The sequence below is a fragment of the Astyanax mexicanus genome, chromosome 10, assembly GCF_023375975.1.
Source record: "Astyanax mexicanus isolate ESR-SI-001 chromosome 10, AstMex3_surface, whole genome shotgun sequence".
Lineage (NCBI taxonomy): Eukaryota > Metazoa > Chordata > Actinopteri > Characiformes > Acestrorhamphidae > Astyanax > Astyanax mexicanus.
The window spans coordinates 4,446,182-4,463,307 of NC_064417.1; the positions used below are offsets into that span (position 1 = coordinate 4,446,182).

The 17,126-nt window shown below is 34.8% G+C and overlaps 2 protein-coding genes and 1 long non-coding RNA gene across 3 annotated transcripts; 2 read left to right on the forward strand and 1 right to left on the reverse strand.

The window, feature by feature from the left end:
• The first annotated feature begins 1,110 nt into the window (after positions 1–1,110).
• On the forward strand, positions 1,111–9,229 carry tigara (TP53 induced glycolysis regulatory phosphatase a). The gene is made up of 6 exons (XM_007228360.4): positions 1,111–1,311; positions 2,640–2,677; positions 2,766–2,887; positions 6,648–6,725; positions 7,149–7,259; positions 7,958–9,229. Exons 1-6 carry the CDS (start codon positions 1,280–1,282, stop codon positions 8,354–8,356), a joined length of 780 nt encoding a protein of 259 aa, XP_007228422.1. The 5' UTR covers positions 1,111–1,279; the 3' UTR covers positions 8,357–9,229.
• Positions 9,230–13,131: 3,902 nt separating this feature from the next.
• Positions 13,132–15,694, reverse strand: LOC103030564 (fibroblast growth factor 23). Its single transcript, XM_007228359.4, has 3 exons — positions 14,981–15,694; positions 14,770–14,876; positions 13,132–14,102 (listed from the first exon to the last, which is right to left on the reverse strand). The coding sequence occupies exons 1-3, from the start codon at positions 15,189–15,191 to the stop codon at positions 13,692–13,694; spliced, it is 729 nt and encodes a 242-aa protein (XP_007228421.2). The 5' UTR covers positions 15,192–15,694; the 3' UTR covers positions 13,132–13,691.
• LOC111195744 (uncharacterized) lies at positions 14,873–15,775 on the forward strand. Its single transcript, XR_007440953.1, has 4 exons — positions 14,873–14,993; positions 15,084–15,202; positions 15,478–15,572; positions 15,692–15,775. It is a non-coding gene; the product is annotated as an uncharacterized LOC111195744 (long non-coding RNA).
• Positions 15,776–17,126: the final 1,351 nt, after the last annotated feature.

The following is a 17,126-nucleotide window of genomic DNA, read 5'->3' on the forward strand; positions in this document are numbered from 1 at the left end:
TTATTAGAGGTGTAATAACTACATAAAGTACAAACACTTCATTACCTTACTTAAGTAGACTTTTTGTTATCTATACTTTACTGGAGTATTTATTTTTTTAGATTAATTTTCACTTCTACCTCTTACATTTTCATCCAATTATCTGAACTTTCTTCTAATTACATTTTAAAAATAGCCTCGTTACTCCTATTTAATTTCAGCTTGTTTTCATTCTGGCTTCTCATCCTTCAATAAAACCTCTATCCAAATAAATCTCTCCATCCAGATAGAGTGAATCTGATCGTGGTTGGACGAGAAATATAAACATATACCATTCCGACAAGAACATAGCAGACGTAGGAAGAAGAGCCGTGCAGAGACTCAAAAGAAATCGAGACCAATGTCCAACTAAGCTTCTTTAATATATTTCGATTCTGATAAAATACTGTGGCGTCTGTGTGTGTGTGTGTGTGTGGCTGCTGTGTGCCTGACTCTGTGTGCCTGTGTGTGAGTGGATGTCAGGTGTGGGGCCTCCCTTTTAGGTGGGGTTATGCAGAGGGGTGGGCACCACTCTGAATCTACCATCCGGTAGATTCCTAGTTGGTTTAGTGACCTTAGGGCTGTTTATGCTGTGTGAGCAGGCTAGAAGTGACTGGCAAGCCTGTTAATAAAGAGCTGTTGAGTACTTGCAATGTGTCTCACGAGTCCTCCTTCCTCTTCCACGCCACAATACGTTTATTTACAATGGGCATATATGCATCTCAGATTTATCAACATTAACATTTTCTAAGACCCTGCGGTGCCGCCTAAGCTTTTGACCTTAATTGCATCTTTTCCCATTTTACATTACTTTTACTTTTATACTTTTTATACTGTTTAAAAACAGTATTTTTACACTTTTAATTAAAGAGAAAAATACTGGATACTAAAGTACTAAAGAAGTATCTTAAACCCTATTATCTATTTTTCTACCTATAGAGTAATGAATATCAATAGTTTTAACACATTCGTTAATTATAAATAAGATTGGCCTAAATGTCTTTATTTGTGAATCATGAGTGAATCGCTGCAGCAAAGGTTCGGTTCATTGACTCGGGCAGTTCGATATAAAAGAATCGGTTCGTTAAAGTGAATCAAACTTTAAGCCAATCAGGTTGGAGCCTGAGTGGTACGTCACGCACAACAACAGCAGAACCAGAGCGCGCATAACGGAGCGGCGGTGGCGGCGGCAGAAACCGGCGGAACCGGGGCTTCAGTTCCAGCCTTTTCTGGCGCGAACTCGAGTGTATTAAATGAGCTAATGCTCTCATTCGGTTTAACGATAGTCCGACAGTAAGTTAAATATGTTTATTTTAATTCTCGGTGTTGTGGAAGCTTCTAACCAGCCTGAATAATTCAATAGGTCAAACGTCTAAAGGAATCGTTATTAAAAAAATAAAAATCCACATTAATAAACGTTAAATAATGTATCGTTCAGTCCGCGTGTCCTTCTGTTACTGTATAAAAGCTCCTAATGCAGTAGCCGGTTCTCTCCCTCAGGTCTGAGCTGGCCTACAGTGGGGTTAATGTAAAGGTCAGCCCTGCTGCTGTATCCTGAGGAAACTGCGTGGGGGAATGGTCATGTTATAATAGCTAAAAATAAGCATGGATTATTGCAGCAGGAATCTGTGTGCTAACCTGATATATATAAAGTATTAGAGACCCATAAATGAGGAAAAGTACTTTAAGTGCTCTATCAAAAAAGTGACTACGGGCTACAGGTGTAGGTGATACAAAACCCCTTCTTCTCTGCAGTAAAATAAGTAATTTACACTTTAAACATTTGAGGGCTTTGAAATCTTCTACAGGACACTTGGAGAAGCCGCCTGTTTTCTCTCTACTCCACTTAATGATTCCAGATCAGTGACAGGAATTAACCCAAATTCTGCAAGTTTAAAAACAGACATATTTAGGAAAATGTTGATTTTAAAATAGAGTTCAGAAAAGAGCCAATTTTATGATTTTATTCCTTATATTATTTTGACAGTTGCAGACTTATTTGAATATTTTTCAGTAATATTATTTATCAAACATGAAACCTTTTTATGAAATGCCTGAATAGAGTTTGGGGTGTAATGTCAGGCAGTAACATTGACAAGAATCCTGGCCTGTTTAATCTCTACACTTCAGTAGAAATCCTAGAGTATTAAAGTTTTTTTGTGTTTAGGTATTGCAAGTGCACACTAAGAAAAATAATTTGTACATAAAAATGAAATATCTTGGGTTCTATACTATGTGCAAAAAAAACCTCAAAGTAAATCTAAGACCATTGTTGTTTTTTCTGATTTAGTAATGTATTTTTTTTTTTTTTTTTCAGTTTTACACATTAAATAACTTGAATGAACATTTTTTGTTAATACATGTTTGGGTTGAATTGTCATCCATTGTTATAAAGTCTATATTCACTGGTTGTTTTGTATGGTAAATATATTAAAGGCTGTTTTTGTCTTGGTATGGTATATTATGGTACATTTCCTCACACCATTGCGTCTTAACCATTAATTTCAGCAAAATATTTCCTTTAGTCTACAATAATGTCTAAATTAAGACTTCCATGTTTTATTGTCGTTGTATAATCTAAACAAAAGTTTTTTGTTTTGTTTTGTTTTGTTTTTGACCAGTGGTGAGACACAGTACAACAAAGATGGACTGCTTCAGGGTAAAAACTGTTTATGGCTTGATTGACTCTGATTACATGTACCCATAACCAGGGAGTTTAAGGCTTTATCATGATTCCTCTTTCGTAGGACAGGGGATAGACTCTTCTCTGTCTGAAGCTGGAATACAGCAAGCGGAAGCTGTTGGACTCTACCTGGAAGATGTCCATTTCACCAATGTTTTTGCCAGTGATATGAAACGTGCCAAGCAGGTGAGCTGCAGAACGGGTTCATGACGGGTAGGGGGAGCCCTTTAGCCTTATATAGAGACAGTGTCCCAGTTCTAATACCTAATGCCTTGCACTACTTTTTGTGCACAGTCACAAAAATGATCTCCATTAGAGCTGTTTACAAACATCCTATGAGCACATGGTACACACTCTTACAGGCCTTGTGCTTCACACCACACCACTGAAGGAAATAACCTGTTTCATTATGATGTCATAGCATGTCTAATAAACTGACCCCAAGAGGGCTCAGTTTTAATCTACAGTGCCATGAAAAAGTAATTCCCCCCTACAGATTTATTTTGTTCTTGCTTGTTTGCCATACTTATATTTTTTCAGATTAACAAACTCATTTTAATATCAGACAAAGATACCGTGGTTAAGTATGAAAAGCAGTTTTTAAATCATAATTAAGGGAACAAAAATTATCCAAACCAACCTGACCCTATGTACAAACGTATTTGCCTCCTAAAACAAATAACTTGGTTAAGCCACACTCAGCAGCAAAACTGCAATCAAGCTATACTAATAACTGCCAATGAGTCTTTCACATCTCTGTGGAGGAATTTTGTTCCACTCTTCTTTACAGAATTGTTGTAATGCGGCCATATTAAAGAGGTTTCCAGCATAAGCAGCCTGTTCTATTGCAACCTCCTAGATGAGAAGTCCATGACCTTTAGGAGTAATTTTAGTAGTATGGTCACTTCTGGGAACGTTCACCAGTGTTTTATGTTCTCTCCATTTGTGAACAATACTTCTTAATGGGGTGCACTGGAGTCACAAAGCCTTAGAAATTACTTTGTAACCTTTTCCAGAATGATGGATTTCAGTAACCTCTTTTTTAAAATTTCTTCAGATTGGGGCATAATGTGTTGCTTTTTGAGATTTTTTTATCCTGCTTCATGTTGTCCAACATCATTTAAAAACGATTTTTTTGTATTTATTCAGGTTATCTAACATTAAAGTTTGTTTGTTAATCTGAAAAATGTAAGTATGAAAAAAAATCTGTAATGGGGCAAATACATTTTCTCAGCACTGTAGCTTTATCAGGATGCATACCGGATACAAGAAAAGGATTATGAGTGTTTTTATAAGCATTAAGGTGCTTTAGTCATCTAGGTAAGCCTAATCACAGCTTTGTTTTATGTCATACAAATGGGCACACTAAGGCTTAGAATAAAGAATTGGGTGTTGAAGGAATTGGCCACTGTGTGTGTAGAAGGATGGGTGTAGACCTTTCTGTTACAAGGTGATTTGCTTATCTTCATTGGCACAATTTAGATTACACACATAGTACAGCTCAAGGACAAATTCAATTAATAAACAAAAGCCTTTTACGTAAATCTGAATTTCCTTTTCATCATGTGGGTCAGGAGGCTATATTTAAAACTAAACCCTGGTTGGTCCCGGTTATAAATCTTTAACTGTTTACATGTAAAGGCAAATTAACCCTCTCATGCATGAATTATAATAAACTCAGTCAGGATTTTTTTTCTAAGTGTTTTTATACATCCTTAGGGATGTAAAACAAGGTTTGAAAAAAATATATATTCTATCTTTATTCGATAAAGAAATATTTATCTGTCCACTCAAGTGTACTTCATGCATTTTTTGTTGTAAAAAAAACACAAATGTAATTCAGTTATACAGTTGTAATATGGTATTCTGTTGGAATAGTGGAACTGAGGAGGATATTGTGACACAAGAAAATGTCTCTGAACCGTAGAACCTTATAGAATCTTGATTGTGACTGGTATTATCATACTGTATTCTTGTCAAGTCTCTGAACTGTTAAGTGAGCATATTCTCTTATAGTATTTTATAGCATGTATCATATTTCCTGTCAAATCATGCTTGTTGCTAATTTCTGAGACTATTTTCTATGATGGTTGCCAAAGCATACAGGGCACAAAGCTACAAGACACTGCATGCAGATGTACTTGGTTCTTCGTGTGCTGGCATTTTATACTTTCTTGAGCTGGGGCCAGTGGTTTCCAGGGGCATACTGGGGCATATTGGGGTGCCCTTAGTTTCAACAGCCTCATCTCCTTCATCTCCGTTCCTCAGCCTCAACTCCCTCAGTAACATTTCCAGACTCACCTTCACTATCACTGCTTGACCCTACTTCTCTGCTTGCAACTGTCTGTACTGGCAGACATTCCTCAATTAAAGAAGTTGATTTACAGCCAAAACATTAAACAATATGAATTATTTTAAAAACAACACTGGAAGTAATTGACATTGCATAAAAGTTGAAAAATAGCTAATGATGCATGATGTACAATTAAGTGGACAGATGATTAATCTACAATTCCCTCCAATATAAAATCAAAATTTCGAAAATCTTTACATAATATGTCACCTTAGATGTTACTTGACGTAATTATATATTTTTTTACCTGCGGTGATATAATTTTATAAAAGGTAGAAACAAAAATAGCCAAGGTGTTTGGTGGTTTTCCCTGTCTGCCGGCCATCTTGATTTCATTGACTTCTTTTTCCCATTACAATGACCAACCAATGGGATTTTTTTGTATAGGATGATGCAATAGCTTCCACTACAGTGGACTATATGCAGCAGTGCCCAAAATTGCAAGCATATTTAAAGAAAAAAAATTTTTAAACAGCTGTACACTGTAGTGACCTCTATGCATGAAAGGGTTAATACTGCTGCATTGAGTCAGTGCAGAGTCTGTGGCGTAGTCTGCTCAAGTGGCTACGCTGTTGTGAGTGTTCTCACTTGTGCGTTGGTGTGTTTGTGTCATGTTCAGTGTTGTGTTGGTGGTTGGAAACTCAACGAAGCCACACTCAGATACAAGACAGACATGAAAGAGTTTTCTAATTTCCATTCCTCTATAAAAGTGCAGGATTACTTTGGATAGCCCCTAAAGGAACATTGAGTTTGTCAACACTGTCAACAACTATCAGTAAGAAACCTAGCTCAAAGAAACTGTTAGCATCACGACTAGCATCCTCCAAGCCTGCTGAGGCCGGTTGTTACATTGCAGTGAACCCACTTAAACATTGCTAAATCTGCTGCTGTGTCTATTAGCTGTGTGGCTTTAACCTAGCTGTTAGCATCAATTAAATGAAACAGAATTAAAAAACAGAATTTTCCTCTGGGATTAATAAAGTATCTACCTATCTGCCTGTCTGTCTGTCTATCTATCTATGAAGGCAAAAGTATCAACGTTACATTTCTGGGGAGGTGTGTGTCCGGCTTTTATTTTTTTATGAAATATTTAATAGAGAAGCATAAATTAGCATTAAGTATCATACCAACAACTTACAATGAGCTCATTATTATATTCTTTTGGCATGTCTGTACATGAAATCATCAGCACAATGAAGACAGTGTATAGTGGTTTATACTGGGTGTGTTTTATGACATAAACAGTTCATTGACAGGAAAAGGTGTGAGCATAGGTCAAGGAGAAGGTCACACCCCATAAACCATAAATCAGTTGATCAGTTCCACAAATGAGGACCATCAGCATGTCTTTTCTCTACAAGTTCCTCTAGGAGAGCAGCAGTACTAAACCTCTATCACAATGGGCCATGGAACTTGAAAAATAAAACAAACACTTTATTATACTTTTACTAAGTATATACTTATAAGTTTACTTATATGGTATTATTAGCAAAATGTATAGTGATTATCACTCTGTTACTGTATTTTATGTCTAATTTTCCTGGGCAGTGATTTAGCTTTTGAATTTTTTTGTTGATGCATTCTATATTCCAGACTGCAGAAATAATAGTGAGGAAAAATAAGACTGGCAATGGTTTGGAGATTGTTACTGATCCGTCGCTAAAAGAGAGGGTAAGTAATTTGCTGTCTGTCCTATAGTAGAATTTACAAACAATCTTAAATCATTTTGGCATGTCAGGATGCACATTATGCATTATGCACATTTCATTTAACAGTGATGTCAGCCCGACCGTAGTCACATTTGATCATTTTGAGTGTATTTTATGCAATTTTTTTTATCATTATCACCCAGTGTTCATATTGGTCAAGATCTATCAGAACATAACCACAGCTCCTGACGTTTTTTTTTTTTTTTTTGTACTCAAAGTAAAGGTAAAAATGTGTTTTGTAGAGGCCGATAATGCTTCACACTTTGGCCTACACTGCTTTAAGGTCTTTAATGATAAATGTGTTCTATCCAAGGGAATAATACACTTTACATTGACACAGCTCTTCATTACATGAGTGCTTTTCCTGAGCTGTAGTGTTTTACAGAGTTTTGGTATTGCTGAGGGAGGACGTGTGGAGGACATGAGGAACATGGCTAAAGCAGCAGGCCAATTAATTCCAGAATTCACCCCACCAAAAGGGGAGACAATGGATCAGGTATGTATTTTTGTGTATAATTTGGTCTAATAATATTTTTCTTTACATTTATATAAAGTAATATGCATATTTCTGCAATTGAGCAAAAGTGCATGCATGAGAGAGAGGCACAGAGAGAAAGTGTGAAGCTGTTAAGAGATAAAATAAAATAAGAGAATCCTTTATTAATCCCACAATGGAAATTTGCATTTGAATGTTACCGCAGCACAGAGGAAAGGATTGGAACACAGGTCAGGAAAATACATAAATAAATAATAATAAATCCATGTATACAAAAGATTACGGAATATATATATATATATATATATATATATATATATATATATATATATATATATATACATATATGAAATGCTAAAAAGAAAATATACATCTATTGCAGCAGAAATCCAGAAAAAGCAGACCAACAGGACTGGCTATTTCTGGCTATGTCTACTGCAGCATTACATTTTCCCCATCCCCTTTCTTTAGAGGACCAATAAAATTTTATTGGTGTAAATACAAAGTTCTAGTAACTTGGTTAACAACCAAAAAAAATCATCTATAACTCTCCTTAAATACATTTTAATTGAAATGAAAAGAAATAATTATAATGAAGGGAAATAAAATAAACATCTGCATTATCTTTGTGTGTTCAAGTGTTACATTTCTGCTATATTGCAATCCATGAATAATTCCACATAATGTTCTTCTTCTAGGTGAAGGTACGGATTAGCATGTTCCTTAAAGCTATGTTCCAGCGGATGGCGGATGACCATCGAGACAAAGTGCGGCCAGATGTGGAAAATCAGCCAGATGTAGAAACAGCTGGACCTCTTGCAGGTCTTCCGAATGATGGCGTCCAGGATGTTCCTGTTCATGCCCTTGTGGTGACCCATGGTGCCTACATGCGGGTGGCAGTGCGGTACTTCATTGAGGATCTTGCATGCTCTGTGCCTCCCGGCTCGGACATGTCTCAGGTGTTCTCGGCATGTTCCAATACAGGAATTTGCAGATTCATAGTGACTTTGCGATGTTGCAACGATGATGTTACTCTCTTAAGAATGAAGTGTATATTTATAAACCGCAGAGACCACCTCAAAGCTGAGGACAGTTAACTGAATGACTGTATGAGAAGAATGTTTAACACTGAAATGTTTAAATGTCCTATTTATTTCATTCACAAAAGCAAAATGAATCACTCATGCCTGACTGCATTTTAATGGCCTAAACTACCAAACTTTCAGAAATAATGTAAACACTCACAAAACTACAGTCTGATGTCAGTTGATGACACTTAATGATTATCTAGTATATGGATTCAAACCTGTGTTCCTGTTGATTGCAGAAGTTAACTGATCATATGATTTGACTTAGATTTACCTTTACAAAATGTCCTTTGTAATAAAGGCCACAAGTCACTATAACAGTGGTTCTTAAACCAGTGCTAGGGAGGTCTAGATTATCTTTATACTCCAACCTAAATCATAAGAATAAAAAAGAAACCTGCAGACCATCTACGGCAGTGGTTCCCAAATGTTTTAGATCATGTACCACCCACAGTCAAACTAAAACCCACAATCATATATACCACAGAAACACATGCAAGAAAACTGGGATGAATGATATGGACAAATGTGTATTAATGCTATTAGATATTTCGGTGTTAAAGTGAAACACAATAAATTAATGCTATTGAAAAGTGTACTCCAAATTCTAATAGAAATGCTGCAAAATGACTTTCATTCTGAAGTTCATTCTTTTTATCTGTCAGTAAAAACGTGATATGTATTTGTCTGTATAATATGTGTTTATCTCCAATCAAATTAGACAAATTCAGTTTGAGAACCACTGATCTAGGGAACCCTAAGTATGAGTTTAAGGACCACTGCTGTAAAACATAAAAAGGAGTGCACTGAATAATACTGGTTGTCTGTGTAAAATGTTAAATTTAAAAAGTAATATATTTTAAATAAAGTGTGAAATAACTATTTTGTGTACAGCTAAACAATGACACCTCATTGTATAAAGTGTTTGCACATAAAAATATGGAAGTAAGTGATTAGGAAAATGATAAATGCAATTAACTTAAGAGACCAGTCAAAGTCATTGTGTGCCCATCTCTCCTGTCTGTAAGCATTAATTTTAACCCTTCTCACAATGAGACAGTCATTATAATCCTGGTAAATAATTATACATAGCATAAAGACATTTTACATTTTAATAATGATAAATGAATATGAAGACATGCTTCTTACTTTTAATTTATTCAAAATGTGGCCCATTTTTCTTTCCTGGTGTTTTTCTTTTACCTGGTCAGATGATGAGATCTGATGCCGGACATAATGCCCAACCCTAAAACACTGTTTAGAAGTTCATATTTATTGCTAATGCAGTGTGATCCTGAACTTTTATTGCTCACAGTCAAGTGCTGCTGACTCACCACATATCTTGCGTCATTTTATAAGCCTGTGTTTTTATAGTAACATATAAACACAGCAGCGGTGTTAAACGAAACGAAATGACTCATAAAGGGGGTTAACATTCCTTCTTCCGGAACCACCTGAGCGGCATTAGAGCGCAGCGAGGTACTATGCTTTTTCTTTTTAGTTTGTTTGTTATTTTTTTGTCTACAGTACCTCTTACTGACACAATGCTGTGCACCATAAATCATTATAACCAGTTAAATTAAAGTAATTAAACAATAGGTAATTCATAGTAATGTTATTAACTTAAAATTGCATCAGTGCAAGTTCAGTGAGTTAAGGTTGTATCTCATGGGGACAGTGCAGACACCGCTGTTTGTTTAGACTAAATGCCAACTTCATTGCATAATCAGAAATAAGAAAAGCATCTACTGTATCATCAGGACTGACCCAGCTCCTCTCAGACAGGCATGTGCCATGTTTTCTTTTTTTTTTTCTTTTTTTTGTCCAATGTCCAGTTGGAGGGCCACAGCAACATTGTCGCATGAATGTTTAGTGTTATGTGGCCATGATTTGTACTCATCACAACATGTTGCATGACTGCCTCTTTAAAAAGGATTTATTGATGTTCAATAAGGTGTCCATCAGGAACAGATGTGATAAAATCATACAAAAGAGAAAAGATGATTTATTATTTTGATAATGTGTCAGATGTAAACAGAAAGCATCAATACCTAGTTTACTATACACTGACTATACACAGGGACTTCCGCTACTGCACCTTTTTATGACAAAGCCTGTAGCCACATCAATTCCTGGAATGTAAATCGGTCAAGGGCAATTACCAGTAGCTGTCAGAAGCCGAGGGTGGGTCTATTTTAAAGGGTATTAAAAGAAGTGATTAAAGTATTATAGTGGTTCTCAAATGCTACAGCTGGCACTGGTCTTAAGCTTAGATCCACCAAGCTAGCTAGCAACCCGACTGCTATTGGAAGAAAGGCAAGTAAAGACAAGACCCAGGAGAGTAAAGTGTATTACCATTAGTAATACTGCATGTGTTATTTTTTTAGGCATATATACAGCGCTAGTCATACATTTGGACACATCTTCTCATTTATTGTTTTTCAATTTTACTACATTGTAAATTATTACTGAAGTCAGACTGTAAAGAACACATAAGGAGTAATGTAGTAACTTATTTACTGTATATTAACTCTACCTCTTAACAACTTTACAACTGATTAAGACATTAAAACACATTAAGAGGCAAGAAATTCAAGTAATTAACTCGAGCTCAGCACAGCTGTTAACTGAAAGCCTGAATTCCAGGTGATTTTACCTCATAAAGCTGACTGAGAAAATGCCAAAATGCACAAAGCATGCCTACTTTAAAGAAGCTAAAATAACCATTTAGCAACACCTTAGCAACCACCTATACACCTGTTACTGGCACTCATTCCTGTTACTTTTTATGTAGCACTGAAAGCAACAAGAATAAGTTTTAGCATAGAATTAGCAGCAAAAACATTAAAAATTGCTAAAAAAAAAAAAAAAAAAAAAGGCGATGCTAATAGCATAAGGGCACTGAGCACATTTTAGTGATTTTTCCCAAAATTTGTATTTTAAAAATAATATATATAAAAAATATATATCTGCATTAAAGACGCTGAAACTGAAAAAATCCAGAGAAAGCATACCTTATGCTTTTCATGAACTTTAATAAACTTTTCTGGTTAAAAAGTCTTTATAAAAGTTTCTATTTGTAAAAAAAATATTTAATTGCAATATTCGGAATATGTAAAATAATTAGACATTTATAAAATATTAATAAAAATGTAAAATAAATATTTGGGATACCTGTGCTAACAGAGTTTTAAAAGCTAAAGGAGATTATACTTTGGATATCCATTCTAGCAAACTTTTAAAAAAATCTTCAGTAGTTGATAAAACGTAGGATAATGACATTTACCAGCACTCTAGTATCACTACTATTACTATGACTGATAATGTTATAGTACATTTTACCTGTTCAAAGTAAAAAAACAAACAAACATGTTGATTTAAAGGTACAACAGGTTTTCATAGAATTAAACCCAAATCTGTCCTTCACTATACAAATTAAACACTCCTTTATGTGACTACAGCTCAGGGGACAAAGGTGATGCTGGTAGAAACACATTTCTGTGAAAAAATCATTTTACAAATTGCAAATGTAGATTTATTATATAAACAAGTCTGTAAAGTAGTATTGAGTAGCAGCAGTATCTACACTCTTATGTTGTTAAATGCAAATGTAAGATGTTCCTAAAATCAAGATTCATGATGAAGTGTCAGTGTTAGCGAACCCACAAGAAAGTGTCATGTTATAATCATGTTATGTGATTACTGACCATTGATCTCAAAGTCCTATAAAGAAAACTGCACGTGAAAAACGTGAAATGCTCTTGTTTAAATGTTAACTTGTTAAATTAGGTGAAAGGACACCTCACCTACTGTGCCTCCCGTGCTTTTCCTGGGGTGAGAAAGTGGACTTGTGTAGCAGTGGATGTGCAGATGCATGACGTGGATGTGCAACATCGTTTAAAGGGAAAATACAACATTAGTTTTGTGCTCTGGGGTCTGGTATATACCATAAAATAATCCATGTACCGTCAAAAAAAAAAGAATTGTGCATGAATGATAGTAACAGACCACTTTTTTGGCATTTTGCTGCAAGAAACTATTTTTCTTATATTTCTTGCTTACTTTTATTATGTAGCTGTTTATGCCAAAAAATCTGGTTCATGCAGACAGTTCTTTTACAATAGTACCAGTTAAACCTGAACTATAAGAGCGATCTTCAATTTGATTATTAATAGTATTAATAACTTAATTCTTGTGCAGGTTTTTGGCTTGGCTCATGTGTGTGTTTCAGGATCCCTACGTGCATCAGGTACATAGTGAATGTTATTCAGGTGAAATTGAATCACAAAAGTTCAGCGAGTTAAGACTATATCTAATGGGGAAAGGGCAGACGTGTATTTGTTTAGGCTCAAAGCCAAATCTATTGCATAATCAGAAATAAGAAAAGCCCCATATTATCAGTATCATCTGTATTGACCCAATTCTATTAATACCGTTACTGACACTGTTTGGGTTCTTGTGACCTTGACCCATGGCTACAACACATTATTAAACAATTAATCAATACTATATTACTGGCCTGACTCCATTAAAATTATAAAACCTTTTTTACCTCTAAAGTTAAAACAGAAGAATCACAAATACAGTAAGATTAACGATTAGGATTAAGGATTAAACTTGCTTTTGTGGAATTTTTGCAGCTTAAAAATTCTCAAAAATGAGACAAAATAGATAATTACACATTGTGCATACACTAATGCTATAAAAAACACAAGTAAACATTGACATTTTTTTCTGTATTTTTTATTTTTGTACAAATTTAAGTTAAAGCTTTTTAATGCTCAGAATAAAAAAGACATCTTAAATATTACAAATAACACAATCATTGTTGTATGCAATTGACAGCATCCAGTATAAAGTAGTAATCAGTATAAAGTATAAATGTCATAAATAACAAAAATATATAAAGACAAATAAATAAGTGACATTAAGTGGGTGTCCGGCACCATTAAATATACATATAATAATAATAAGAAGAACATATGGTTACGAGGTGATCATTGTGGAATAAAAAGAGTTTAAAAGAGAAGTATATTTCTCAACAAAATGTAACATAACATCAATCTTTTCTAAGTACTTTTGAAGACTAGTGCTTCAATTCCAAGAAACAGACTTTAGTTTTTTAATCATGTAATATTGCATGATCACTGACCTTATTAAAAGAGCTACACTGTGGAAATGTGAAATTCTGGTGTTTAAATGTTAACTCATTAAATTAGGTGAAAGGGCAAATAGAGCCTCACCTCACCTACAGGAGTGAGAAGGGTGATTAAGTGTGAAACATCGACAGCAGAGTGAGAAAATTCTACACTGACACATGATCTGACACATGCTGACAGTCCTCTCAGAATCTGAACTTTTTGTTTCTCCAGTTCTTTTCCAGTGTTGGGCTGAGTGGGCTGTGTGGAAGCAGCACCTGCAGTGGATCATCAACCAAAGCAATGGTCTCCTTGAAAATGTTGCTGCTGTACTCAGGTTCTCTTTTCTGGCTGTTGATTGTTTTCTGATACGGGTACTCGGATCCTAAAGGATCGGACGGATCGATGTGCCAGCTGCGTCTTTTTCTACGGTTTGTGCGTTTTTTGTGTCTTTTAATGGAGATGAAGCTAGAGAGCTCTGATGAATCAAGTGTGTGAACGCTGGCGTTCTTCTGATTGAGAATGATCATCACATCTCCAGTGCAGGACTGAAACACACGGTAATGTTTATGTCTATTGATGCGATGAAACCAGCAGTCCTCATTGCTGTCATCCTCCTGAGGATGAACATACAGACACAGTCACATTAAGCACTTCTATAGTACATGTGTAAACAGTATAGATATATATGTGTGTATGAATAAAAGTTAAATTAGTTTTTAGTCTGCTGTTAATGACACATTAACTTTTATACTGAATTTGTTAATTCCGAAGACTAGAGATCCACACAACTAATTCTAAATATTTCAGGGATCGTACGGTCATGAAAAACCTGGAAAAGTCATGGAATTTGAAAATAGCAATTTTCAGGCCTGGATAAGTTTAGGAAAAGTAAAAAATACTCAGAAAGTTTTGGAAAAGTCATGGACATTTAGACTACAAATCTTTGTGTTTCTGTTTATTGATGTTTATTGATGGACAAAATTTATTTTGATCTAACATATACGTCAGATCAGAGTTAATTCAGTAATTTAGCCCTACACAATGTGTTTTTTTTATTAAAAATGGTCAGATTAATTTTAGACCTACTATAATCAGTTTTAATTATAGTTTAGTTGATCTTTGGTTTTATTGTCCATGTCTGCACTGATGTTTTAAAAATCGTACGGTCATGAAAATTTGCCTTGAAGGCATTGAAAAGTCATGAGACAATCATATAAATTTATCGTGTATAAAAAGTGTATGAACCCTGATATTTAAAACATATTAATTTATATTACTTACCGAAGTGTACAGCTTTCTTTCTGAATCCAAGCACAAGAACTTGTTACTCTTCACATTCAGAACTGAGAAGCAGCCTTTAGTTGGGTTTTTCAAGTGTGTGATGATTCCTGTGTGATTCCAGACACAGAAACATCAGCAAACATCTCAACACATGTTGGAACAGATCTTAAGTAAAATAAAAAAAAGCAAGAACAAGAACCAGCAGACCTACCTTTAGATTCTTGGTGAGTGATTCTCTGAGCTCTTTCATTCACATTTTTCCTCTTTAAATAGTTTGTTGAAGCTTCTTCCTCTGCTTGCCTGTGTTCTTCAAGGTCCTCTGCCAGGACATCATCAGGTGAGGGTTCCTGCTGTAGAGGGAAGCATGTGCATGGAGCGTGGAGTCTAAGAACCACCCAGCAGAGGAGTAGCCTTGAGAGCATGGTCAGCCTGGGTGAGAGTTTGCTTACAATAAGTCGTGGAATCCCAGTGGGACTGTATTTATTTGGGTGAAAAAAAAAAGTCCAAAGTTCTTATTTGCAGACTGAAACAGAAGTGGTCTGTAATTGGCTATCTCCCATCTCCCAGAGGCTGTGACCAGGCTGACGTAACTCCTCTGGCTCTGATGCAATGTTGTGAATTATGTCATCGGAAAAGTGTGTGGAAGAGTTTACATGAGCAATTTGAGTCAGTGCAATTCACTTTTCTGTATTTGTCTTTTATTTACAGTGCTTGGAACAGTGAGAGGAACCAAAACTCAATAAATGAACACTGAGAGAAAGACTTAGAGTGGAACACATCTTCCTCTGTGCAACACTGGATAGGTTAGTAGTTGTTAGCCTTTAAAAATTCAGTTTAATTTCTGAAACTCAAAAGTCTAAACAAAATAAGGTGTTTTATGTTTCTATATGTCCTTTTTCTGTCATTTATAAACCATATATAGGAGCAGAAACAACAGAGGGGATGATGAAAACAGAAGCTAGTATTTCTTAAATTAAAGTAATAGATAACTGAAACACAGCTTAATGTGTGATAAAATGCACTCTCATTGGGAAACACAATCACACGCTTCCTGAATGTCAATGAAAAAGTGAAGCAATCTTTTTTTTAAGGTATTAATAGCTTAATTGTTAATGAAATAAGTGTACATGGTTTTGGCTTGGGTAATAAATCTTGTTTAGGTGCTATTTAAAAGCTATTTTTTCTTAATAGGAAGTGATTGCTAAGTAAAACACTGCTTATTTACTGCTAAAAGTGATTAATTGGAAAACAGAATCATAAACTTTCTGAATGTCAAGCAATCTTCTTTTCTAAAGTAGATGAAGTTTTCTTTAAGGTATTAATTAACTTGATTTTTCATGAAATAAGTGTACATGGTTATGAATTGGCTAATTTTATGTGCTTCATTGATTCCTATGTGCTTCAGGAACATAGTAAATGTTTTTCAGGTGCTATTCAGAAGCTATTTTTTCTCATTAAGGATTTTTCTTATTAAGGATCAGTAAAACACTGTTTATTCACTGCCAAAAGTCATTCACTGGGAAACACAATCATAAACTGCTTTCCCGAATGTCAATGAAAAAGTGAAGCAATCTTCTTTTTTGACGCAGATAAAGATTCCTTTAAAGTATTAATAACTTAATTATTTATTTAATAAGTGTACATGGTTTTAGCTTGGTTAATTTGTGTGATTCAGGAATTCATATGTGCTTCAGGAATATAGTAAATCTTATTCAGATGCAATTCAGAAGCTAATTTTCCTTTTTAAGAAGTGATAGATAAGAGAAACACTGCTTATTCACTGCTAAAAGTCATAAATTGGTTAATTAAACACAATTATATGCTTTCTGAATGTAAATGAATTACATAATAAATTGAGTAAGCTATTACAATAGATTCAGTTGTTTTACTAAAGTTTCATAAAGGTGTTTAGTAATACAACCCCTACTATGACCAGATGATGGCGCTCCAAGTACAGTTTCTTTCATAATTTCATTGGATACAGATCTGCAAGTCCATAATGTAGGAAACCTTGATTTTATCTTGTATAATGCTTCTTATACAGCCTTGGAAAAAAATATGAGACCACTTAAAAATTGAGTTTCTTTGATTTTACCAAATTGAAAACCTATAATATAGTCAATATATAATATAATCAAAAGGAAGATGGATGATCATAAGCCATCAAACCAAGCTGAACTGATTGAATTTTTGCACCAGGAGTAAAGCAGCATAAAGTTATCCAAAAGCAGTGTGTAAGACTGGTGAAGGAGAACCTGCCAAGATGCATGAAAACTGTGATTAAAAAACAGGGTTATTCCAACAAATATTGATTTCTGAACTCTTAAAACTTTATAATATGAACTTGAAAGCTCTTC